The 23865-nt window shown below is 37.0% G+C and overlaps 6 protein-coding genes, 2 long non-coding RNA genes and 1 pseudogene across 11 annotated transcripts; 5 read left to right on the top strand and 4 right to left on the bottom strand.

Moving 5' to 3' along the window:
* The first annotated feature begins 74 nt into the window (after window positions 1-74).
* Window positions 75-3897, top strand: LOC140883193 (AUGMIN subunit 7). Of its 2 annotated transcripts, none has more exons than XM_073289560.1 (9): window positions 75-318; window positions 402-487; window positions 799-860; window positions 1337-1428; window positions 1528-1653; window positions 2094-2184; window positions 2306-2413; window positions 2689-2787; window positions 3523-3897. In XM_073289560.1, exons 1-9 carry the CDS (start codon window positions 185-187, stop codon window positions 3718-3720), a joined length of 996 nt encoding a protein of 331 aa, XP_073145661.1. In that variant the 5' UTR covers window positions 75-184; the 3' UTR covers window positions 3721-3897. The 2 variants fall into 2 exon arrangements, with proteins under 2 accessions (XP_073145661.1, XP_073145662.1); XM_073289561.1 differs by having other exon boundaries at window positions 102-325.
* A 3491-nt stretch (window positions 3898-7388) lies between these two features.
* LOC140881054 (pentatricopeptide repeat-containing protein At3g03580) lies at window positions 7389-10077 on the top strand. Its single transcript, XM_073286048.1, has one exon. The coding sequence runs from the start codon at window positions 7396-7398 to the stop codon at window positions 10075-10077; it is 2682 nt and encodes an 893-aa protein (XP_073142149.1). The 5' UTR covers window positions 7389-7395.
* A 35-nt stretch (window positions 10078-10112) lies between these two features.
* On the bottom strand, window positions 10113-11422 carry LOC140881059 (glutathione transferase GST 23-like). The gene is made up of 2 exons (XM_073286054.1): window positions 11016-11422; window positions 10113-10814 (listed from the first exon to the last, which is right to left on the bottom strand). The coding sequence occupies exons 1-2, from the start codon at window positions 11325-11327 to the stop codon at window positions 10458-10460; spliced, it is 669 nt and encodes a 222-aa protein (XP_073142155.1). The 5' UTR covers window positions 11328-11422; the 3' UTR covers window positions 10113-10457.
* LOC140881061 (uncharacterized) lies at window positions 10536-11047 on the top strand. Its single transcript, XR_012149796.1, has 3 exons — window positions 10536-10673; window positions 10737-10827; window positions 10909-11047. It is a non-coding gene; the product is annotated as an uncharacterized lncRNA (long non-coding RNA).
* A 55-nt stretch (window positions 11423-11477) lies between the features above and the next one.
* Window positions 11478-18254, bottom strand: LOC140881056 (short-chain dehydrogenase reductase ATA1). 2 transcript variants are annotated; one of them, XM_073286051.1, is made up of 3 exons: window positions 17536-18254; window positions 16647-17410; window positions 11478-11632 (listed from the first exon to the last, which is right to left on the bottom strand). In XM_073286051.1, exons 1-3 carry the CDS (start codon window positions 17682-17684, stop codon window positions 11592-11594), a joined length of 954 nt encoding a protein of 317 aa, XP_073142152.1. In that variant the 5' UTR covers window positions 17685-18254; the 3' UTR covers window positions 11478-11591. The 2 variants fall into 2 exon arrangements, with proteins under 2 accessions (XP_073142152.1, XP_073142151.1); XM_073286050.1 differs by lacking the exon at window positions 11478-11632 and having other exon boundaries at window positions 16606-17410.
* LOC140881055 (pentatricopeptide repeat-containing protein At3g03580-like) lies at window positions 12792-14496 on the top strand (annotated as a pseudogene).
* LOC140881058 (glutathione transferase GST 23-like) lies at window positions 14561-15507 on the bottom strand. Its single transcript, XM_073286053.1, has 2 exons — window positions 15174-15507; window positions 14561-15076 (listed from the first exon to the last, which is right to left on the bottom strand). The coding sequence occupies exons 1-2, from the start codon at window positions 15483-15485 to the stop codon at window positions 14720-14722; spliced, it is 669 nt and encodes a 222-aa protein (XP_073142154.1). The 5' UTR covers window positions 15486-15507; the 3' UTR covers window positions 14561-14719.
* A 1223-nt stretch (window positions 18255-19477) lies between the features above and the next one.
* LOC140881057 (F-box/kelch-repeat protein SKIP25-like) lies at window positions 19478-20602 on the bottom strand. The gene has a single exon (XM_073286052.1). It carries the CDS (start codon window positions 20465-20467, stop codon window positions 19664-19666), a length of 804 nt encoding a protein of 267 aa, XP_073142153.1. The 5' UTR covers window positions 20468-20602; the 3' UTR covers window positions 19478-19663.
* On the top strand, window positions 20603-22717 carry LOC140881062 (uncharacterized). 2 transcript variants are annotated; one of them, XR_012149798.1, is made up of 3 exons: window positions 20603-20742; window positions 20835-20924; window positions 22580-22717. It is a non-coding gene; the product is annotated as an uncharacterized lncRNA (long non-coding RNA). The 2 variants fall into 2 exon arrangements; XR_012149797.1 differs by having other exon boundaries at window positions 20612-20742; window positions 20875-20924.
* Window positions 22718-23865: the final 1148 nt, after the last annotated feature.

Here is a 23865-nt window from a genome sequence, read left to right as displayed (position 1 = left end):
ATTAAGTCAACTTTTTTTACTAAAATATATATATGGGCGGCTCTCTATCTTTGTCATTTCTTATACCCACAATCAATTACTGATAAAGAATTCAAATAAGTACTGTAGGGAGAAATTCCTAAAATTCAAGCCCTAAAAATTAGGAATTACGGTAATTGAATTCGTCGGAATTGCGCTCAAGAGAATGGCGTCGAAGCAAATGGAAGAAGTGCAGAGAAAACTAGCGATGCTGAATTACTCGAGAGCCAATGCTCCAGCGCAGTCACTCCTTTTCGCTGGCATGGAACGCTATGCTCTACTTGAATGGCTATTCTTCAAGTAAAATGTTGTCTTTTTTTAATATTTGTCTGTAAAAAAGCTGGAACGTGAATGGTTGTTTAATCTTTTTGCCGATTTTGCAGATTGTTAGGAGACAAGTCTCCATTTTCACAGCAAAATCTACAAGGGGATGCCGTGGATCGGGACGAGGAAACCTCTCGGATACAATGTATTTCCTACTTTTGACTTCGGGTTGCCTTTCTCTTTGTTCTGTGTCGTAAAGATTAATAATTATGTGGTAGGATATGTGTCTAATTTAGTCGGCTTTGACATTTTTGTTTTGGTCGATATTAAAATTGGAACCTTTCGTTGTGAGAATGTGGCTTCTTTAAACTCTCCGCGGGCATTTTCTGTTTTACTTGGGCCTTAATGTATAAAATGTCGCCTTTACAGTTTATACTGCGACTCGAAGCGACCTTTTGATTTGGGTTTTGAATGGATCTGTGAACTAATTATGAAATTGTTCTATGAATTTTGCAGATTTGGCAGAAATAGCAAAGTTTCTGGGTATTACCACTACAATAGACACCGAAGCCATCCAAGTGAGTTTAAATTATGGCATCTCGATCATCAAATTGTTTACTATCGGAAAAAATGCTATATTTAATTATGGGTTGTGCCAATTAGTATGTTTTTCAAAAGTTTAAACTTCAGTGAGACAGTGACATGAAACCTCATCTCATGACCGTGCTTTTGAATTTCCTTTGCTGAAGGAAGAAATAAACAAAAAAATTTAAAGTAAAGATATATACAGGTTTAATTTAATCTAAACGAAAAAGACAAAAATTTATGTGTGTTCCAAGTTCCAACTGTCTTCCATTCCCATTCTCCACATGTAAGGGCACTGTGATTAGTGTTTTCTCAATGCACTATTACCAGGTGTGGAGATTATTTTTTATGCTACGAAAGCTTAATCAGCCAGGCTGACCGCAGGGGCCGAGTCTTGTTGTATCTTTGGCCTACGTACATACTTTGTGGGATTTTAATAACTACATGTTGTACCTTTTTTTCATTGCAGGGTCGGGGAAGCTACGAAGATCGGACGGAAATGTTGCGTCTTATTGTGGATTTGGTGGAGGCAAGCATCTATGCTGATAATCCTGAGTGGAGGTGCTTATAGAAAAATGTCAATAACAAATTTATTTGAGCAGTCTACTGTGTATTTAAAAATATCTATCAACTGCATGAAATGCTTGTTGCCTTTCTTAGTTTAGATATGCAAGTGGCTAGAGACATACAATTAATAGATGCCATTGCTGAAAGACAAGCCCAGATATTCTCTGAAGAGTGCAAGTTGTTTCCTGCAGATGTGCAGATTCAATCTATTTATCCATTGTAAGAAGTAATTGTTTTCCTGTTTATGCTGCTTTGAGTGTTATTAAATCTTTTTCTTTAGGCTCATATTTCAGCATAGAATATTATTTATGGCAGACATCTGGTTAAGTTGTCTTCCTGGAACTTATGTATGACCTTCTGTTTTTACGATGTGCTATCATGCCATCAAGAGATTGCTTATAATGTATTTTAATTTGGACACGTACACCAGGCACCAATTGGTTTTGTTTTGTTGTATTATCTGTTATTGACCTAGTTGAGTCTTCAATACCAATTCGGTGTCTCGTGGTTTCATATTAGATTCTTACCAATAAGCTTGATTATTGTTTATAATTCAAATTTTTACAAGTCCTCTTCAAAGAGAGCATCTTTATACAGAAAATATCTCCGGATGACATGAAAATTTATTTTATATTCACTTAATAAAGGTTCTTTTGTAGGCCAGATATATCTGATTTGGAAAAACAGCTGTTCGATCAATCAAATCGACTTCTGAACCTTCAAGAGATGGTTGATGATCTGGCCTCAAAGGTTATCAGACACTTTCTTCACTACCTTGTTTTGCCATATAAAGTTAAACTTCAACTATTTAAACCATTGCCGTTGGATACATCGTTGTGATCAATTGTCATTTATTATCTTTAATTTTTAGCATCCATACAATCCTGATGAAGATTACACTGAAGCCGAATCAAATTTACGGAAACATCTTGAATCTTTTCTTGAAACTGCGAGATCCTTTAATACAATTTACACCAAGGTTCGTTCTCAGTTTTCTCCAAGTTTTATCACATAGCTCAGATATATGATTCTTGAACTGATTTGCTTGTTTCAAGTAAAATTAATGTCCCTCGACAAGTTAGACCCAGGATAAACTTACTTTCAGCTTGTCGTTTTTACCTAAAAGGCTGCAACCTCTATGTTCTACATTAAATGCTTGAGATGAACGGAAGTATAAATACATTCAATTCAGTTCAACATTATGTCATACATTGTTAAAGTATCAGCTTGTCCTTTTTACCACGTCGTATGCAGGAAATACGTCCTTGGACACACATGATGGAGGTACCACAACTTCATGGGTTTGGACCAGCTGCAAATAGATTGTTGGAAGCGTATAAGATGCTTTTGAAGGTGCGCCAACTTTAATTTGCATCTGGGAAGTAACTGACTGGTCATTGCTGGCACGCTTTTGAGTTTTGATGTGTTTTTAACAAATATAAACACTCACCGCTTTCCTCGTGCTTCGATTGAAGAGATACTATTCTTAATATCTCTAGAGTTTGAATGACTTGCTTCATTGGTCTTAGTTCTATTTATTCAAATACTAAAAACATAAAATTGCAGTATGTGATGTCTTTTTAAGCATATCTCTAGCCTGGAAAAAAGATCAGAATCATCCATATTTACTTTTGCTTTACAAGCTAGCTCAAACTCGTACATGTTGAATTATCGATCACAGCTAGTGTTGTGTCATTATTTCTCACCTCTTACCTATAGCTTAAAACTTGCACCCAAACTACCCAAACTCCTATTTTTAGTTTGTTGTAATGTAATGACATAATGCAAAGGAAGGCTATTGTACTTGTTTAAATTTTACCTTATCAATCATGGATTTTCTTTGTGCAACTTTTATGACTGCACATTCAGTCAGTTAAAGAAATCCATAAGCATTCACTTTGCAGCTAAGATGATCCGAGGATTATAGATTGAGTGCCTAAAATTGTGTTATTTGCGGGAGTACACAGATTTGTTAGTCCTAACGCTATGTGTGTTGTCAAAGGCTGTATTTTCTTACAGTAGCCCTATTATTTAGTTAGTAGTTGGAAGATAATTGTGAGACATTCATTTCTCGTTTAATTTTTACAGTTTCTGGGTAACTTGAAGAACCTTCGAGATTCATATGCAGCAGTTGCCATTGGATCTTCAGAAACAGTGGCTGGCGAGCCATCTTCTGTAATGAGAATTATTTCTGAATGTGAAAGTGCATTAACCTTCTTGAACCGAGATCTTGCGATTCTCTCTGCTTCCATCGCTCGTGAGAAGGGCGAAGAGGCTATTGTCTGAAAGTGAAAGGGAGAACATGCGTGCCGCTCTTGTTTTTCGATTATTTAGTTTCCATTTTTTTGGTGGGGTCAAAACATTGAGTGGTGAATGTATTGAATGTGCTCTATAAATGGGCACATTCATTTTTAGTTTAAATCAAAACCTGAAAATTCAACTGATCAAATTTAATTCTAAAAACAATCGAATTGGTTATAATGAAATAACAAAATCAATGAAAATTATAATCAATTTATCCTAAGACACGTATAAAATGATTTTTTTTTAAATTAAGGGAGTGTTTGCAATAGATTGTGATTTTATAGAAGTGATTAATTTATAGATTATAAAAAAGTTAAGAAAAATCAAAAGTTGGTAGTGTTTGAAAACAAATGTGAAAATCTAAAATTAAAGTTGGGTAGTGGTTGATAAATAAGTGATTAGAATAATTTTAGCAATGACTTTTTTATTAGAATCACTTTTGGAGAATTATAATCATCACATGATTAGCTTTTGGATTTTAATTAAGTTAAGCATAAGCTAACACATAATTTAGGTTTAAGAAACACACAAAAATGATTTTTTTAAGTCAAAAGCTAACAATCACTTTTTTTTAGTGATTGCAAACACTCCCTAAAAATAAAATGTATTGAATGTGCTCTATAAATGGGCCCATTGCTTGTATGTCAAAAATCCTCAAAATTTCCATTGCCGCATTTGATGCAAGTGAAGCAACCGGTTTCACCATTGATCTCATTCACAGAGACTCCTTACAATCTCCTTCTAGCGTGCTGTGATTTTATCACAAACAATCACCCTCCAGTGATGTTATTCCCGGCAATGGGGAGTACCTCATGAGATCTACCTTGGCAGCCACGCGTCGAAACGCTAGCTGTGGCTGATATTCCATGCAACGAGCTTCCAAGATCTTCTTGCGACATAACTAAGCACATTTTGCTTACGAAGTGTTGTATGGTGATGACTGATGACTCTTATAGTGTGGGTGAGTTTGCGGCCGAGACGATCACTCTAGGCTCGACCACGGCTGAAATGGAGAATTCGGTAATCTGGCAAACGGGGCAAAAAGTGTCAATAATCACACATATGAGATCTAAAATCCAGGTAAAGTTTTTTTATTGTCTGGTTCCATTTCGGAGCCAGACTTTTATACTCATGGAGAACTACATGACATGATCTCAAAATCATTGGATCATATTGTTTCTATATATATGCTTTTATGGAGAGTACACTCGTATCTTGAGATCGCGTTATAGGTGTTGAAACACTGTCGTTCTCCGGATCGAAAAAGAAAGTGATACCCGGTGCAGCGAAAATTTTAAAATTTTATATGGAACGATTCCATATCATGGGTATCAAATTCCTACGATTAAAATTGATAACATAAAATTTAAACAATATAAATTTTACCTTGAAATCTCGAAGCAAGATTATGAACACCAACAGAATAATCTGCTCTTGTTGTATATCCCAAGAACTGATGAACGAACGTTTCTTCAATCAGGTCCACGAACAGAAGTTTAATCCCTCTGATAGACTGCACTAAAAAGTCTATCAGAAGTTTCTACGATGAGATAGAACAAATATGATCTGTTAAATCAGACTGCAAATTTAGAAATTTGCAGACTGAATTTCGAACTCTATAGGGGAGAGAGGCGGCCGAAAACCCTAAGAGAGGAGGCTCTAGGTTTTTGAATTTTTTATGACTGTGTTGTGTAATTTCTGCACTGCAATAACTTATTTATAATGTGGGCTGCTAACAGCTTAGGGCCCATTAGTCATAAGTTCAAGCCTGACAAACAAAGCTCACATGTTCAGAAATTAATATAAAATTCATCGTGACTCAGATTAATAAACCAATTTCACCAATGTGCACAGGAACCATTTCTGCATCTTTTAAAGTCAAGATAAATTTTCTGAATCCGAATTCAGTGATTTTCAAAAGTGTTCATCACTATGTCATTTTAGGAAATCTTACTCCCTCTATTCTTAAATAAGAAGTCCCACTTCTTCATTCACTAAATTTAACTCTTTAAATTTAATTATCTCAACGCGGATTAGAAATCCATTACTTGTGTAACCCTCAATGGTTCAGGGATACAGCTAGCCGTGGGCTCACAACTCCTTGTGACTCGGAACAACCATTTCCGACTTGCCCATCGAATCATGGTAAGAGCGTCTAGCAACATCGCCCCATGATTTCCTAGGTATCACTGATAGTGCCTGCAAGAACCAATAGATTTTGGTTAGCGTATAGTACAGTTCCTTTATCCATATATCCCGATCGAATCAACAACCATTGGTAAATCGAGAGTCGTTCGAGATTCGATAACTATGCATTACATCTTGGAGATCAAATAGTGACATCGCATGTGTTACTAGGAACACCGAGTAACCTAAAACACATCATGTACTCTGGCCAGAGATTCGTCACACTAATATCTCCTCATATCGCATAGGATATCCACACTCGCAAGTATGTGGTGAATCCTTGACAACAAAACATTGACTCCTATATGTGTCGTAACTGTATCCAATCCCGACATCTGATGACCCCAATAGAGTCGGTAAACGAGTCAAAGCACAGTACTAGCATATAGAGTCTCAATAATGTTTCAAGTAGTAAGGACTAATGGTGTACAACCAAAACCGCGGACTTTATCCACTCGATAAATGATAACCACTTGGAAAGTCCGGATAGGGTAGTTCGATCATTCATCATATGAATATCCATTTGCATGCTTTGAACATCTCTATGTTACATACCAATGAAACGTGGTACTCGGCATCGCAAATGCTAGTTTCAATCTCAAGCGATCATTATCCTTATTATCGGACGGCTCAATTGACTAGGAACTGTTTAGAATATACAGTGACTATAAGATGTGTTTCATCATAGTCATCCCCATGTCCTATCACATCTTATATACACTATAGTATATTCAAGGTCTTTATCAAAACAACAATAGTATATCATAATATAACAGTATGAAGAAAGATAAAGTCAATGTCATTATAAAAGTGTAAATTATATTAAATAAAAGATTATTTATACATAGAGTCATAAAAGCCCTTAGCCACAAGTTGGCTCACCGGGCACCCACTCTTTCAATAGGTGCATGAGCATCGATGAAGTTGGTGGATTTTGTCTCCGAGTTGTAGCAAAGCTAAAGTTATATATATTGATTTTATGTGTTATATATATTATGTTAAGAGTACCATGTTCATTTGATATTATAAATGATTAAATATAAAAGATATAAGAGTATAAGAACACGAATTATGTTGTAAATGTCAATGCGAAAAACATTGTACATTCAAATATAAACGATGAAAGAAAATACTTTGGAGTAAGAATACCTAAATAAGTTTTAAATTATGCTCTTCTATCATCTTACGTGAATTCTCTTCAATTGCTTTAGCTTGTGCATGAAGATCGGATATTCGTTCTTGAAACAGTGTTTTAATATTAATTGGAAATAAATTTTGGTATCGTATTAACACACCAAATTTTTCACAAGGGAAATAGGGTATTAGTTACAACGAATTTTAAATTATCATTTATTTCAAGGTGTAATTTGCAATTTCGACAAATTACGAGGTGTAACTTGTGAACAAAAATTGAAGTATTTATACCCGTGATTCAAACAAAATGAAGCCTGCAATTCAATTCTATCCTCCATGAAACTGAAACACCAGAAGCTATGCAGTAATTTACACCTAAGAAGCGAAGGGCTCTACTCTTCACTCTCAAAATCATTACTTTCAGCTGCAAAATTAAAAGATCTCCATAAAGTTCATTCCCAAATTATCACTTTTGGTCTACAAAAGTCTTTGCTTTTCTCAGGTCAGTTGATTTCTAAATATTCTCAATTCAAATATCCTAATTATGCGTTGTCAGTATTTCGTGTCAATTCTTCTACAAACTATGCATACGTCTGGAATGCTGTTATTCGGGCGATGACACATAATGGGTTATTTGCAAAAGCACTGGAAATGTACGGGAAAATGAGGACGTCAAATGTTGAACCCGATAAATATACCTTCCCTTCTGTTATCAACGCCTGCGGTGGTTTGGCGGATTTTGAGAAGGGGAGATTTGTACACGAGCATGTTTTGGAATTGGGTTTTGAGTTTGATTTGTATATCAATAACGCTCTGATCGATATGTATTCCAGGTGTAATGCATTGCATCGATCACGTGGAGTGTTTGATAAAATGCCTCACAAAGACATTGTTTCTTGGAATAGTTTGATTTCGGGGTATACTTCCAATGGATTCTTCAGCGAAGCCTTGGAAATATATTTTCAATTGAGAATGAATAGTTCAGTGCTGGACTATTCTACATTTTCGAGTGTTATACTTGCTTGTGGTGGACTTGGGCAGATTACAGAGGGTGAGATTGTCCATGGCTTGGTAGAGAAAATAGGAGTGCGTAGTTATGTGGTTGTCAATAATATGTTGTTGTCGATGTACATAAAGTTTGATATGTTGGTTAATTACCAGAAGATATTTAATGAGATGGTTGATAGAGACAAGGTTACATGGAATACTATGATTTGTGGATGTTGTGAATCTGCTTTGTATGAAGAGTCAATTAGGTTGTTTACAAATATGGTGGGCCATTTGGAGCCTGATATTTTGACAATTACATCAGTTCTCCGTGCTTGTACTTACCTTAGGGACTTAAAATCAGGAAGATATGTCCACGACTACATGGTTAGTAATGGATACGAGTGTAACACATCGTCAGCTAATATCATTATTAATATGTATGCCAAATGTGGTGATTTGGTAGGTTCTAGCAAATTGTTTGAGAGCATGAAAAGCCCGGATATTGTATCATGGAACTCTCTTATTAAAGGTTATGTTGAAAACCAGTTTTATGAGGAAGCAATAAAGCTCTTTAGTAGGATGAGGATGATTTGTGAAATTGATTCTGTCACATATGTGACACTTCTTTCTATTTGTACAAAATTAATAAAAATGAATTTGGCAGAAGAACTCCACTGTGGTATAATAAAACAAGGTTTTTATTCTGTTCAGATTGTGGGTAATGCTCTAGTAGATACGTATGCCAAGTGTGGAGAATTGGAGGATTCATTAAAACAGTTCGAAAACATGAAAATTCGAGATAAAGTTTCTTGGAATTCTATTATCGCTGCTTGTGGTTATTCTGAGAATGGTATTCTTGGTTTTAGCATGCTTAAAAGGATGAGATTGGAAGGAATGTTTCCAGATGTACCAACGTTATTAAGTGCATTGCCTTTGTGTTCCTTTCTCATTGCAAGACGTCAAGGGAAGGAGATGCATGGTTACATTTTCAGATTGGGATTTGAGTCCATTATTCCAATAGGAAATGCTTTGATTGAAATGTACTCCAACACAGGCAATTTAAGGAATTCAGTGCTGGTTTTCAAGCAGATGAAAGCAAGAGATGTAGTCTCATGGACAACGATGATAGCTTCTTATGGAATGCATGGTGAAGGTAGGAAATCTCTTGAAATTTTTGAAAATATGAAGGCAGCTGGTATTCATATGGATCACATCGTCTTTATTGCCATAATATATGCATGTAGCCATTCTGGTTTGGTGCAAGAAGGGCGAACTTGCTTTGAACAAATGAAGAAAGACTACAAGATTGAACCTGGGCTTCAACATTATGCCTGTGTTGTTGATCTTCTTTCACGCTCTGGCCTATTAATTGAAGCAGAGAAATTCATAGTTTCAATGCCATTGCAGCCTGATGCAAGTATATGGGGAGCATTGCTTAGTGCATGCCGAGCAAGTGGAGACATGAAGATGGCCGAACATGTGTCTAACCACATTATTGAACTAAATGTGGACAATCCAGGATATTATGTTTTAGCATCAAATGCCTATGCTGCCTTGGGAAAGTGGAATCAAGTGGAAATGATAAGAACATCTTTAAAAGCTAGAGGACTCAAAAAAGATCCGGGATGTAGTTGGGTGGAGGTTCAAAATAGGGTATACTATTTTGGAGCTGGGGATCGATTTTTTGAAAAACACGAAGAAGTGATGGAATTACTGAACTATCTCTCTTCTTTGATGGCTAAGGAAGGATATGCTGCTGATGTCAAATCTGTCCAGTATGATGTGGAGGAGGATGAGAAATTAGACATGCTTTGTGGACATAGTGAAAGGCTGGCCATAGCTTACGCCTTATTACATACAAAACCTGGTACTAGTTTGCTGGTAATGAAAAATCTTCGGGTTTGTGGGGATTGCCACACTGTGACTAAGTATATATCAAGATTCATGCATCGGGAAATATTAGTCAGGGATGCAAATCGTTTTCATCTATTTAAAGATGGAGCCTGTAATTGTGGAGATCATTGGTGACATCATTTCCCCACATAAGTTTGTTTGAGGGATAATATATTTGGTTTTCCTTTTTAGCATCTGCATTTCTTCTACCATTTCCATATCTTAAATGGTTTAAGCACATTGAGTGTCAACATTAGAGGGACTTGTGAAGAAGTGGGCGAACTTACTAGAAAACAAAATACATGATCAAACTTAGAGTTGCCATGAAGTTATTCAGATTGACTAACTCTCACACTTAAATAGTTTACAGTAAGTTTGGAATCGAGGTGTGAAAAGTGTATTATTTCAACCACGTTTCACCATCAGACCTACATTTCAGAACCCATTGGGAATTTCATCTTCAACCTAGAGTGAAGTTGTGTCCTCCTTATTACTGAATCACACGAGATCCATTTTCAAACAACTTTTGAAAGATAAGGTTGTCGCATGACCTTAAATTTTTCAACCATCCTGTCACGTGGTGGCCACAATTCTTTGATTGCAGGATCATCTGAGAAGTTGTTCATCCAGGCTGATAAAAATGGAAATATCTCTACATCAAGTAGTGTCAACTCAGCTATCTCTTCCAGAACACTGATCAAATTGGCCATCCAACCATATGCAATATCAAGGTAACCTATTGTGTCACCACCAAAGAATTTTTTCCCTTTTAGCTGATCTTGAACTAATTTCAGGTTCTCCACTGATGAAGTAATGGCTTCCTCCTGCTCTTTTCCTTGAGAGATGAACACCCTCCATACTGATGGCATAACCTGCATTTCAAATGTATCACCAGAAATTATACGTTAGACCATGAATTATAAAGCTTCTTATGCTATTTCCTAATCAAGATCCTCGGTATCACAGGGATGGAGCATGGGTCCCTCATCCATAAAGACAGTGTCAGAAGTTTCTGGAAGCAGAATGAAATTGAAACTTGAAAAATACAGAAAGGTAAAGAGTCGTCTTGATACCTTCTCATCTCCAAATTTTGCCCAAAATCTAGTCATGGCTCTCTCCCAAGGATCTTGAGGGAGGAGGGGATGTTGCTTCCACGTGTCATCGATATATTCAAGAATGACAAGGGATTCGCATATTGGCTTCCCGTTGTGCACAAGAACTGGAATTTTCTTGTGTACAGGATTGTACTCAAGTAGTGAAGCACTCTTATTGGTAAGATCTTCCATTACGGTTTGGTATTCTATGGCCTTAATCTTGAGTGCGTGCACCACTCTCATACCATATGGACTTGACCATGATCTCAAAAGCTTCAAATCTTCTGCCATTTTTGTTTCTTATTTCCCTTTGATTTTCTGTTGAGGGAATATATGTATTGAAGAGCGTGAATAGCAAGGGTCCGCGGCCGGCCATCGTTTTTTATTTTTTGTCTGTCTTGTATAGATAATTATTTTAATTTAGAGTAATTATTGTGTTAGTACAGATAATTAATCCACACGTTATTATAATAGATTAACTGGTACATCAACTATTCATAAAAAAGATAAAGATAATTTTTTCGGATATGATTTTAGATATACTTTCTTGTAGCATCAGCCTTTGTTCTGGTACATGAAACTCATATGACTGCCTCCTTTTTTCCCTTCGATCATGATGTGTGCCGCGTGTTTGATCCCGTGTACTATGCCGTTCAGGTTTATGGCTAGAAGTGTCAGCATTTGGTCCATCTCGAGGTTGGTGATGCTTCCTTCTGGCCCGGATATGCCGGCGTTGTTGAACATGATGTCCAGGCGTCCTTTCCATTGAAAACGGCGAGATGGATTGCTTGTTCTACGTCGGATCTTTCGAAACGTCGCAGTGGTTGTACTTACCCTGGATTGCATCGGCTAGTTCTGTGCCTAAATAATCTAGTGTGTTGGCAATGACAACATGAGCACCATTGTCGGAAAATAGTCTTGCCGTCGCAGCTCCTATTCCCCTTGCTCCACCAGTTATGACGGCGACTTTGCCGTATAACCTGCAAATGAATCGAACAAATGAAGATTTCAAAACATAAGAAGCATATGTTAATCAAATTACAACTTAAAAGATTGGACCAAACCCAACCTCCCCCACTACCCATTTCCCACCCACGTTTCTTTATTCTTCGTCCTCAATCATTTCACACGATTTCAATTTTTTTTCCCCCCCAACTTAGAACTTATGTAAATTTATGCTAATAAATCTTATATCTTACTAATTGATTATATAAGATATCATTTGATTATTATTATTATTATTATTATTATTATGCACAAAGCCATTAGAGAAATTGAATTTGATTAAAAATGTGAACGGACAAAATTGTCACTATTTTTCTTTTTTGTGATCTAAAATCAGAAGGACAAAACAAAGATTGGATCAAATCCAATCTCCCCCACTACTAGTGTGTTTGGAATGCAGGATTTCAATTGAATTTGATAGGATTCGGAATTACATATATCATTAGTGTTTGATAAAATAATTTCGAAATGAGATTGATATTTGATAAGATTTTATTTAACTAAATGAAATTCTTATGAAATTGGTTGAATTTCGTAAGATTTCATAAGATTTGAGTTTTAAAAATTATAATAAATTTTTTAAAAAATATATTTATATAACTTAATCGTAGATTTCAAGTTTTCTTTGCAAATTTTACAAAATATCATTTCTCTAAAAATTATATTATTAACTCACACTACTATATTTTAAATTCTTATCAAACACCAAAACGGACTTTCAATTCCACGAATTCCAAATTCAATTCCAAATGTGGTGATTTGGTAGGTTCTAGCAAATTGTTTGAGAGCATGAAAAGCCCGGATATTGTATCATGGAACTCTCTAATTAAAGGTTATGTTGAAAACCAGATTTATGAGGAAGCAATAAAACTCTTTAGTAGGATGAGGATGATTTGTGAAATTGATTCTGTCACATATGTGACACTTCTTTCTATTTGTACAAAATTAATAAATATGAATTTGGCAGAAAAACTCCACCGTGGTATAATAAAACAAGGTTTTGATTCTGTTCAGATTGTGGGTAATGCTCTTTTAGATACGTATGCCGAGTGTGGAGAATTGGAGGATTCATTGAAACAGTTCGAAAACATGAAAATTCGAGATAAAGTTTCTTGGAATTCTATTATCGCTGCTTGTGGTTAATCTGATAATGATATTCTTGGTTTTAGCATACTTAAACGGATGAGATTGGAAGGAATGTTTCCAGATGCACCAACGTTATTAAGTGCCTTTGTTTTCCTTTCTCATTGCAAGACTTTTAGGGAAGGAGATGCATGGTTACATTTTCAGATTGGGATTTGAGTCCATTATTCCAATAGGAAATGCTTTGATTGAAATGTACTCCAACACAGGCAATTTAAGGAATTCAGTGCCGGTTTTCAAGCAGATGAAAGCAAGAGATGTAGGTAGTGTTTGAAAGAGCTTTTAGTAAGCACTTATGAGCTTGTCGTTAACAAAATTTCACAAAATTTCAAACTTTTGTTAACGGAAAAGCCGAGAAGTGCTTCTAAGAAGCTCTCCCAAACACTACCGTGGTCTCATGGACAACGATGATAGCTTCTTATGGAATGCATGGTGAAGATAGGAGATCTCTTGAAATTTTTGAGAATATGAAGGCAGCTGGTATTCATATGGATCACATCGTCTTTATTGCCATAATATATGCATGTAGCCATTCTGGTTTGGTGCAAGAAGGGCGAAATTGCTTTGAACAAATGAAGAAAGACTACAATATTGAACCTGGGCTTCAACATTATGCCTGTGTTGTTGATCTTCTTTCACGCTCTGGCCTATTAATTGAAGCAGAGAAATTCATAGTTTCAATGCCATTGCAGCCTGATGCAAGTATATGGGGAGCGTTGCTTAGTGCTTGCAGAGCAAGTGGAGACATGAAGATGGCCGAACATGTGTCTAACCACATTATTGAACTAAATGTGGACAATCCAGGATATCATGTTTTAACATCAAATGCCTATGCTGCCTTGGGAAAGTGGAATCAAGTGGAAATGATAAGAACATCTTTAAAAGTCAGAGAACTCAAAAAAGATCCGGGATGTAGTTGGGTGGAGGTTCAAAATAGGGTATACTATTTTGGAGCTGGTGATCGATTCTTTGAAAAACACGAAGAAGTGATGGAATTACTGAACTATCTCTCTTCTTTGATGGCTAAGGAAGGATATGCTGCTGATGTCAAATATGTCCTGTATGATGGGAGGAGGATTAAAAATTAGACATGCTTTGTGGACATAGTGAAAGGCTGGCCATAGCTTACGCCTTATTACATACAAAACCTGGTACTAGTTTGCTGGTAATGAAAAATCTTCGGGTTTGTGGGGATTGCCCCACTGTGACCAAGTATATATCAAGATTCATGCATCGGGAAATATTAGTCAGGGATGCAAATCGTTTTCATCTATTTAAAGATGGAGCCTGTAATTGTGGAGATCATTGGTGACATCATTTCCCCACATATGTTTGTTTTGAGGGATAATATATTTGGTTTTCCATTTTAGCATCTGCATTTCTTCTACCATTTCCATATCTTAAATGGTTTAAGCACATTGAGTGTCAACATTAGAGGGACTTGTGAAGAAGTGGGCAGACTTACTAGAAAACAGATTACATGATCAAACTTAGAGTTGCCATGAAGTTATTACTGAATCACACGAGATCCATTTTCAAACAACTTTTGACAGATAAGGTTGTCGCGCAACCTTAAATTTTTCAACCATCCTGTCACGTGGTGGCCACAATTCTTTGATTACAGGATCATCTGAGAAGTTGTTCATCCAGGCTGATAAAAGTGGAAATATCTCTGCATCAAGTATTGTCAACTCAGCTACCTCTTCCAGAATACTGATCAAATTGGCCATCCAACCATATGCTATATCAAGGTAACCTATTGTGTCACCACCAAAGAATTTTTTCCCTTTTAGCTGATCTTCAACTAATTTCAGGTTCTCCACTGATGAAGTAATGGCTTCCTCCTTCTCTTTTCCTTGAGAGATGAACACCCTCCATATTGATGGCATAACCTGCATTTCAAATGTATCCCCAGAAATTATACTTTAGACCATGAATATGGTAGATGAGATCATATATGTACATAAAGGTAAAGAGTGGTTTTGGTACCTTCTCATCTCCAAATTTTGCCCAAAATCTAGCCATGGCTCTCTCCCAAGGATCTCGAGGGAGGAGGGGGCGTTGCTTCCACGTGTCATCGATGTATTCAAGAATGACAAGGGATTCACATATTGGCTTTCCGTTGTGCACAAGAACTGGAACTTTCTTGTGTACAGGATTGTACTCAAGAAGTGAAGCACTCTTATTGGTAAGATCTTCCATTACTGTTTGGTATTCTATGGCCTTAATCTTGAGTGCGTGTACCACTCTCATACTATATCGACTTGACCATGATCTGAAAAGCTTCAAATCTTCTGCCATTTTTGTTTCTCATTTCCCTTTGATTTTCTGTTGAAGGAATATATGTATTGAAGAGCGCAAGGGTCCGCGGCCCGCCATCGTTTTTGACTTTTTTTTTTTTTTTTTTTTTTTGAGCCAATCGTTTTTGACTTTCTGGTTTGTATAGATAATTAATACAAATTATAGGTATGCAAATGAGCCGAGTCGAGTTGAGTCGAGTCGAGCCGAACAACATCAGGCTCGGGCTCGGCTCGTTAAGTATATGTCGAGGCTCAGGCTCAAGCTCGGCTCGGGTAGGGATGTAAACGATTAGGCTCGGGCTCGGCTCATTTGGTACCCGAGTCCGAACCGAGCTTTTATCATAAAGCAATAAAAGCTCGGCTCAACTCGTTTACTACATATGTCGGCTCAGGCTCGACTCATTTATTGTATTAAACGAGTGTGACTCGATTTTGGCTCGTTAAACGAGCTGGTTTTTAGGCTCGTTAGCTCGTTTAGTTGGTTCGTATTCTAACTCGTTAAGTGGGCTCGTTTTCGAACTCGTAAAGCCTAAAAACAATAAACATCTTCGCAAAGTTAAATACAGGATATAGTTTTGACACGTTTAAGCAGAAAATCATATATAATCTATATGTTTATCAAATTAAGTTATTCCAACGTCAAATGGAAGACAATACAAAGCACAACAAGTTTGTTTGTAGTGCACACTAAAATTCTGCATGAATCAAACTCATTCAACTCGATATATAAACTGCATGTAGACTGAACCTACGATTAAAGCTAAAGCATAAATCCGAAGCTAACACACTAAACGAGCCACCTAAACGAACCGAGCTTGAGCTTTCCAGCTTATTAACGAACATGTTCGCGAGCTAACGAGCCGAACATCCTTAAGCTCAAGCTCGGCTCGTGAATATTTTTGAGCTCAAAATTAAGCTCGGGCTTGGCTCGATAAGCTTAACGAACGAGCTCAAACAAATTTTTTCACGAGCCGAACTTCGAATAGCTCGCAATCAGTTCGGATCATTTACATCCCTAACAAATTATTATAATAGATTAACTGATACATCAACTATTCATAAAAAAAGATGAAGATAATTTCGTCGGATATGATTTTAGATAGATACACTTTCTTGTAGCATCAGCCTTTGTTCTGGTACATGAAACTCATATGACTGCAACCAGAAGTGTAACCTCCATCTATAACCAGATTATGCCCACTGATAAATCCTGCTTCTTCGCTGGCAAGAAACAACACACCTCGAGCAACATCATCGACCCTCGCCTCTCTTCCCCGCAGCAGACTACCCCTTTCCCCCACCATCCTGCTCACATCTTTTGCACTCAAATCCTCCCTCCCAAGAACCCTCCTGTACCCACCCAGCAGCATTTCCGATGGCACCCCGTGCGGCGAAACGCAGTTCACCCGAATCCCATGAACGCCCAGTTCACATGCGGTGCTCCTTGCCAGTCCAAGGATGGCTTCTTTCGACACCGTGTATGCATGAGATGCCAGGCCTCCCATGATTGCTGCCGAGCTCGATGAACAGATGATGCTGCCTCCTTTTTTCCCTTCGATCATGATGCGTGCCGCGTGTTTGATCCCGTGTACTATGCCGTTCAGGTTTATGGCTAGAAGGGTCATCATTTGGTCCATCTCGAGGTTGGTGATGCTTCCTTCTGGCCCGGATATGCCGGCGTTGTTGAAAATGATGTCCAGGCGTCCTTTCCATTGAACGGCGAGATGGATTGCTTGTTCTACGTCGGATTCTTTCGAAACGTCGCAGTGGGTGTACTTGCCCTGGATTGCATCGGCTAGTTCTGTGCCTAAATCATCTAGTATGTCGGCAATGACGACATGGGCACCATTGTCGGAAAATAGTCTTGCCGTCGCAGCTCCTATTCCCCTTGCTCCACCAGTTATGACGGCGACTTTGCCGTATAACCTGCAAATGAATCGAACAAATGAAGATTTCAGAACATAAGAAGCATACGTTACTCAAATGTAGCCATTACTCAGGCCACACATGTTTGATGTCAGCAGACGATCAAAAGTTTTTTCTGTACCAACCGTTGTGAAGGGAGGATTTGAGTGTTGTCACCTGTCTTCCCAACCGAACCCATTTGATTTGCAAGATGATTTAAAGCAATTCTTGGTTTATATATAGAAAATTTCTGCATCGAGATTTTTGATTGTTTTCTCTTGCACACATTTTCCATGATTCACACAACTAATTTCTAACTACAAAGGCTGCCGTTATGCGCGATGTTGCTTCTCGACTAATATAAATATGGTCCCGAGAGAAGAGGTAATGCATCTTTACATTCTCCTAATTGATAGTATCCGTTGAATTTTTTTTTTATCGGTTTCATGAAATACATGACTTTATCTATTTAATGCGTACATTTCAAGAAACATGCGCAAGTTGTTCGATAGAATGCCGCAGAAGAATGTGTGGGCATATGGAACTGCATGAGTTTTTGGTACATTACAATGCGGTGATTCACGAGGCTCCTTGATTAATTGAATTTGTGCGAAATAAGACTAAAATCTCTTGAAATGTGTTCCATCTCCCTTGGAAGAAAAAATTAAAAATTTCATGGGTGTCTTGTAATATGATATAAGCCAGTATCATTTTTTTTATTCATGTCGATGAGACATCATGTTATTGTTATGGAAACTGAGAAATGTTGATACACGAACTTCTTGTGCATTGATAGCTTGCTAAACATAAGATTTTCCAATGTAAAAATGATGATTTTGTTTAATGAAGATGCTACACCACCTGATGTAGGAGGCTTTAATTTGTTTCATTTTATTTAGCATTTGCTCATCAAGTCTTCTTTCAAGCTCAGTACAGCCCTGTTGTGCTGTCTGAGACAGAGCAATCATCGGATGGTGGAATGCTTTCTGCTGGTGAACTAAGAGATGCCGTATAAAAGACAGAAAGTTTTGACTTAAACAGAATAATAATTGGGTAGATTAGATAATACTGAACCATACGTCTTTCGAATCGTTGCATAGTAATATCCTCAAGCAATTGCAGAGATCAAATGATGATATTCTGGTGAGCAGATGATTGATATGTACTTCGTTTTTTCAAAAACAAAACATTGATCTTTATATTCTATTAGCTAAACATAAGTAACACAGTTCACTGTTCGTTTTGTTTGTTTTCATAGATCACACTTGCTTCTTTTTTGGTTTTATTGTGAAAAAAAGGTCTTTATCTGTATTTTTTTCTTGGAATGTAATTTCTACTGGAAGTATCTTTGGGCATGGATATAGTTAGAAACCAGTGAAAGTTAGGGGACCTCATGTTGTTAATGTATCAGATTATATAATAACCTGTGTTGAAGTTGAGGAAATAAAACTATGATCACAAGTAAAAGTCTAGGTTCTAATAAGAAACTTTTGCATCGAAACAGTTTGGGCTGCCAATTTGTGGTAGGAAGCAGTTAAGTTACCTCTGCCTTCAGTTCTATTCACACTTGTCTGGACAAGGGTCCTTGCAAGCCTTCCAGTTTATAAAGAAGATGACATGAGGTTCTATGACACGGTCTTTTGGGAAAATGGATTGCATGTAGCTGTAGTTGTTGCCCAGTGCTATATTCCAATAGCATATGTTCTCAAAAAATTTAAGCGAAGAATACGAACTGTAGCATCTATCAAGATTCTGGTTGTGGAAAAGATTAAGGTATCTAATATATATATTTTTTGTATCCATGCAAGTCATCCTAGAACCTTCTCTGAATAAATAAGTACAGTTTGATTTTCGTATTGGCCCCATTATAGTGGGAGTAGTTTGAGCATAAATCATTCAAGTCTGGGTTGATTGAAAAAATTTTCTTAAAAAGTTCACGGAAAAAAAGAACTTAACTTTCCGAATTGGCACCTAAAGCCACTTTCTTTTTCACATTTTGATGTGGAGGTTTCATCTTGGCTTATTTTCTTGAAACTTTCCCACAGATCATAATATAACGAGCGTTTAATTTTGTGATGATTTAACAGGATTTGAAAGCTCAAGGAAGCAGAAAGCATTGAAACTCCAGAAATGTTTGAGTCCTATTAGTGCACAATGCTGGATACCTTTTGAATAGATGATAGTTATTATTAATAATTTTGGAAAGGAGATTATGGTTATTGTGTTATGAAAATTGTTGCAGAAATTTGGACTCTTTTATCCTGACATTGAGTATCAATATTCAGGAACACTCATCCTTGGTAGTACATGGACTGAAATGACTTCCATTCCTTGTGGAGGATTCACCACCCAAACCTTAGCCGGTTTTGCCAAAATATCAGCCACGATGATCTTTCCACCATTAGCAAAAACAGCACAGATTTTTCCTTTATGTGCTGATAAATGCTCAGCACCTTTTAGAAGCTCGGAAGGCTCAATCACCTCCTCCCAGCAATCACCATCGGCATTGTACCGGCTCAACGACCCATTTTCTTGATCCACTACATACATGGAATCATTATCTACTGCTGCTGGCCCATTCCATCCATCCCGCATTCCCTTTGGCATTTCCTGCCACTGATTCATCACAACATCATAAACCGCCCCTTCTTTTACCGCTTTACCTTTTACATTTACCATGCATAGCTTACCTCTGTATCCTAATGCTTCGACAGCCTCTCGACTAAACTTTCCATCTTTGAACGGAACTCTTGTTTCCCAATGCCAATCTACATCCTTCTTTGACATGTCCCATCTTTCCATGGACCGTGCTACTTCAACGTTATACTGTGCGCCTATACCACTTGCCACATATATTCCACCATTCATTGATCCGGCAACACACCAGCGCCGAGGACTAGAGAATGGAGGTCCATGGTACCACTTACCGGACAAAGGGTTGAAAACTAATGGATGAGTTAAAGCTGGGAGTAGCTTGTGGGTGGTTGCAGCTATAAGCACCAAACGCCCCGACACAGTCAAAGATTGAATGGATAGAATTCTTGATATGAAAGAAGGATGTTGACGTAGGATGCACATGGGTGGATCGGTTGGAGGAGTTGGGAGTGCTTTCCATGTTGAGGAAATGGGATCAAAAGAGAAGAAGGCAATTGAATTTGGTTGGCATTGCCATCTGCCTAATTGGACAGATTTTATGAAGGGATACTTGGTTGAGGTAGTTTCGCAAAGGACTGCATAAAGAGAGAAGAAGGGAGGAAAGGAGGGAGAATATATGAGTCGACGCCATGAAAGACAGACGTCGTAGAGAAGTGAAGGTTGGAGAGTTGAAAGACATTGCTGAGCTAGGTGGTCAGGTAAGCCGGGTAGTAAGACCGACTTGATTTGCAAGTTTATTTGCAGGTTTTCATCATTTTCATCAACGATATCTTTATCTTTGTTCTTGTAGTGGCTTTCTGTAACTATATTCATGTTGTTTATGAATATAGAAACATGCTATCCACCAGGAGTATATATAAGAGTGGTTTCCACGGACCAGGTACTTCACTTTGTTACCTCTTCAACTCATCAGTGCCTTTGTCCCAATTTCACCTAATACTATTTTGAATATGATTGGCGCAAACTTTTGGTAAAGAAAATGAGCATTTTCATATTGAATTTGCAGTTGTATTTTGTAATGCTGTATTTATTGAATTTCGATCTAATATGTTAGTCCGAGGGGTTAAAGCCTAAAGGGATGCAAGCATGGGACCTTTTTATTGGCAAGTGGAGTAGTTTACATAAGAACAAATGCGGACATCATAGTTTATCAGTACTTTGAATAGAAATATGGTAAAAGGGATTGAAGGACAAATACTAACCATTAAAATCTGTTGGGAGAAGTGCTTTAGAGTGAAGCAACTAAGTTATAATAACATCAGATTACTACTTTTTAGTTTTTTTCCTGAAAGAACAAGAGTTGTTGCCATCTTTATCTTAAAAAGTAAACTACTTTTTGTGCTCTTTTATCATCTTTTTGAAGACCAATTCCCCCTGCTCAGAATCTGCCAACCATGTTAGGTACATGTGGGATGTTTGATTTGCGTATTGAATATTATATTATGACGTAAAGGTAATCCTTAAATTATGTTGGTGCTCCATGACATGCAATCATTAAATTATATTGGTGCTCCATGAAAACATATATATATATACAATTTTTTTATGCGTAGAAAATGTTTATATGAAATACATATATATTTTGTATTTCTTTGAATAATTTTTGTGTATTAGTATTACCCAATGCAGATATAATCATCATCCTTGATTATCCAAATACGTATACGTACATAGTGTTTACAATTGACCTTACTTGAAAAAAGTCTTGGTGTGCTTCAGCGGCTAATAATTGCTACAGTTTACTACGTATGATCGAATGAATATAAATTAATTCTTGTTTAGTCAATAATAATTGACCTCCAAAACAACTAAATTGCAAATTGAGCTGGGAGACATAGGAGACAACCAATAATAATTGTAATTATTAGTTGGCATGGGTTCAAGAATTCCACAAGTTGCATCCAAATACAGCTAACTTCTTGCCTTTTCGGGAGATAAAGCCTCCACTCCACAGACCCACCACATCATGCTAAAAACTTCGACTCTGCTTCATTTAATTTGCTGTCCACTTTCCAACATTGATGTCTACTAGTATTTGTCCTCCATTTTACATGGAAATTTCTGCTGAATGCATGCACCAAGCTTAGACATATTTTCACATCAATGTTTTTGTGTCAAACATTGACATATATATGACGTTTATTATTCATTCTAATGCACTAAAATCCATTTTCTTGACATATTATTTAGTCCTTAATAACTTGCACGGAAGGTGTATGTGGTAGGAGTTTTTTTTAAGAGAATACTATGTTGATATGATACACTCAGTTGATCATGGATGCGTAATCAATCAATATCTTATCATCCACATCAAGCTGATTGCAGATGATAACAACCGGCATATTTTCCTCGAAAATTAATGAAATAGAAATTAAAACATTGTCAGATGGATTATGATTTTGCCTCAGAAAAAAACTGAATATTTTTCACTTCTTTTTGTGTGATTAAAAAGATTGGTCCATGCATGCATAAATTAATCATGATCATATATAACTGAAGAAAATAATTTACCAGCTGGAATATATAATTACACAGAGTATGTCAACGGCATCTCGGATTCCCTGGAAGAGGCGACGGATGGATTCACTCCTGCACCGCTCTGTTGGTTGCCGCCGCCGCCTGCATGATTCTGCGTGGCGGAGGCGGAGTTGGAGTTGGTGTTGGAGATATTCCGGGTGGTTTGCCTCCGGGAGATCTGTCGGCTGTCTACAGCGCCACCATCCCTGCGGCCGAAGCATCCCTTCATGCAGGCGTAAATGTAGGTTAAGAACCAGAAAATCCAGGGCAATCCGATGAGAACGAAGGCGGCGACGGGGTACCAGGGCTGGGAAAGATTGGGGACGAAGACGTATAAGGCGAGGAATATTCCGCCGGTGATGAGGCAGAGGCAAAAGAGGAAAGAGATCAACGGGACCCTGATGTCTCCTTCCCTCCCATCCTCCATTTAATATAATTAGTCTATAATGTTGTTTCTGTGTCGTCTCCTTTTGTACGTGTAATATCCTAATTGATCTTTTTCTGTTTGGCATTGATTTTGATCATCTGCATCTTAATTTGATTCTGATGAATATGATCTTCTTTTGAATTAACTTCTTTTCTGGCAATCTTCCGAGGTTTAATTTTCAGGCAAGCTGCGGAGGATGGATGAAATGGTGGGCTGCGGATTCGACGAGGGGAAAGACGTCCAAAACGGATGGTAATATATTGTTTCATCATTTATTGTTCTCATGCAAAATATGCCAATTTTCATGCTAAATATGGCAACATGCTAGCTAGCTAGCTATTCATTATAAATTAAAATCTTTTAAAAAATAACTGAATATATATAGATATATAGAAAAACGAAATGACAAGAGTGGTACGTGACAAGAGGGACTAACAAAGATCATTGAAATCTTTGTGAGATCATGTGACGGGTTTAATTTTGTGATACAGATATTATATTAATTCTGACTTGTGAAAAAGTATTATATTTTAAGCCAAAAATATTACTTTTTATTTTATATTTGAATTCATGAGACCGTCTCAAAAGAGTTGAAGAAAATCCTGCAACAATTCCATGTGTGTTAAAAAAACTAACGCATCAATAAAATAAAAAGTAATATTTTTGGTTTTAGTTATCGTTTGGTACGATAGTTTAGTAATCTATTTATAATTTATCTTATTCAATCTCACATTCTTCTTGTCATATTATTTATCCATATATTAATTATTTATTTAAATCAATCAAATCATTAATTATTGACAAAAACTCCTATAAGACGGTCTTAAGGGTTATTTTTTTTAGACGGGTCTCTTATATGAGTTATCAATTAAAAAGT

Source organism: Henckelia pumila, chromosome 2 (genome assembly GCF_033568475.1).
Source record: "Henckelia pumila isolate YLH828 chromosome 2, ASM3356847v2, whole genome shotgun sequence".
Classification (NCBI taxonomy): Eukaryota; Viridiplantae; Streptophyta; class Magnoliopsida; order Lamiales; family Gesneriaceae; genus Henckelia; species Henckelia pumila.
This window is presented reverse-complemented; position numbering and strand designations above follow the sequence as displayed.

Coding starts and splice junctions, on each gene's coding strand:
- LOC140883193 (XM_073289560.1), top strand. CDS start 185: ATGGCGTCGAAGCAAATGGAAGAAGTGCAGAGAAAACTAGCGATGCTG. Junction 319..401: donor CTTGAATGGCTATTCTTCAA/GTAAAATGTTGT, acceptor CCGATTTTGCAG/ATTGTTAGGAGACAAGTCTC. Junction 488..798: donor GGAAACCTCTCGGATACAAT/GTATTTCCTACT, acceptor TGAATTTTGCAG/ATTTGGCAGAAATAGCAAAG.
- LOC140881054 (XM_073286048.1), top strand. CDS start 7,396: ATGAAACTGAAACACCAGAAGCTATGCAGTAATTTACACCTAAGAAGC.
- LOC140881059 (XM_073286054.1), bottom strand. CDS start 11,327: ATGGCAGAAGATTTGAAGCTTTTGAGATCATGGTCAAGTCCATATGGT. Junction 10,815..11,015: donor CAAAATTTGGAGATGAGAAG/GTATCAAGACGA, acceptor TTTGAAATGCAG/GTTATGCCATCAGTATGGAG.
- LOC140881058 (XM_073286053.1), bottom strand. CDS start 15,485: ATGGCAGAAGATTTGAAGCTTTTCAGATCATGGTCAAGTCGATATAGT. Junction 15,077..15,173: donor CAAAATTTGGAGATGAGAAG/GTACCAAAACCA, acceptor TTTGAAATGCAG/GTTATGCCATCAATATGGAG.
- LOC140881056 (XM_073286051.1), bottom strand. CDS start 17,684: ATGGAAAATGTGTGCAAGAGAAAACAATCAAAAATCTCGATGCAGAAA. Junction 17,411..17,535: donor CAAATCCTCCCTTCACAACG/GTTGGTACAGAA, acceptor ATTCATTTGCAG/GTTATACGGCAAAGTCGCCG. Junction 11,633..16,646: donor AGATGGAGGTTACACTTCTG/GTTGCAGTCATA, acceptor AAGGGAAAAAAG/GAGGCAGTCATATGAGTTTC.
- LOC140881057 (XM_073286052.1), bottom strand. CDS start 20,467: ATGTGCATCCTACGTCAACATCCTTCTTTCATATCAAGAATTCTATCC.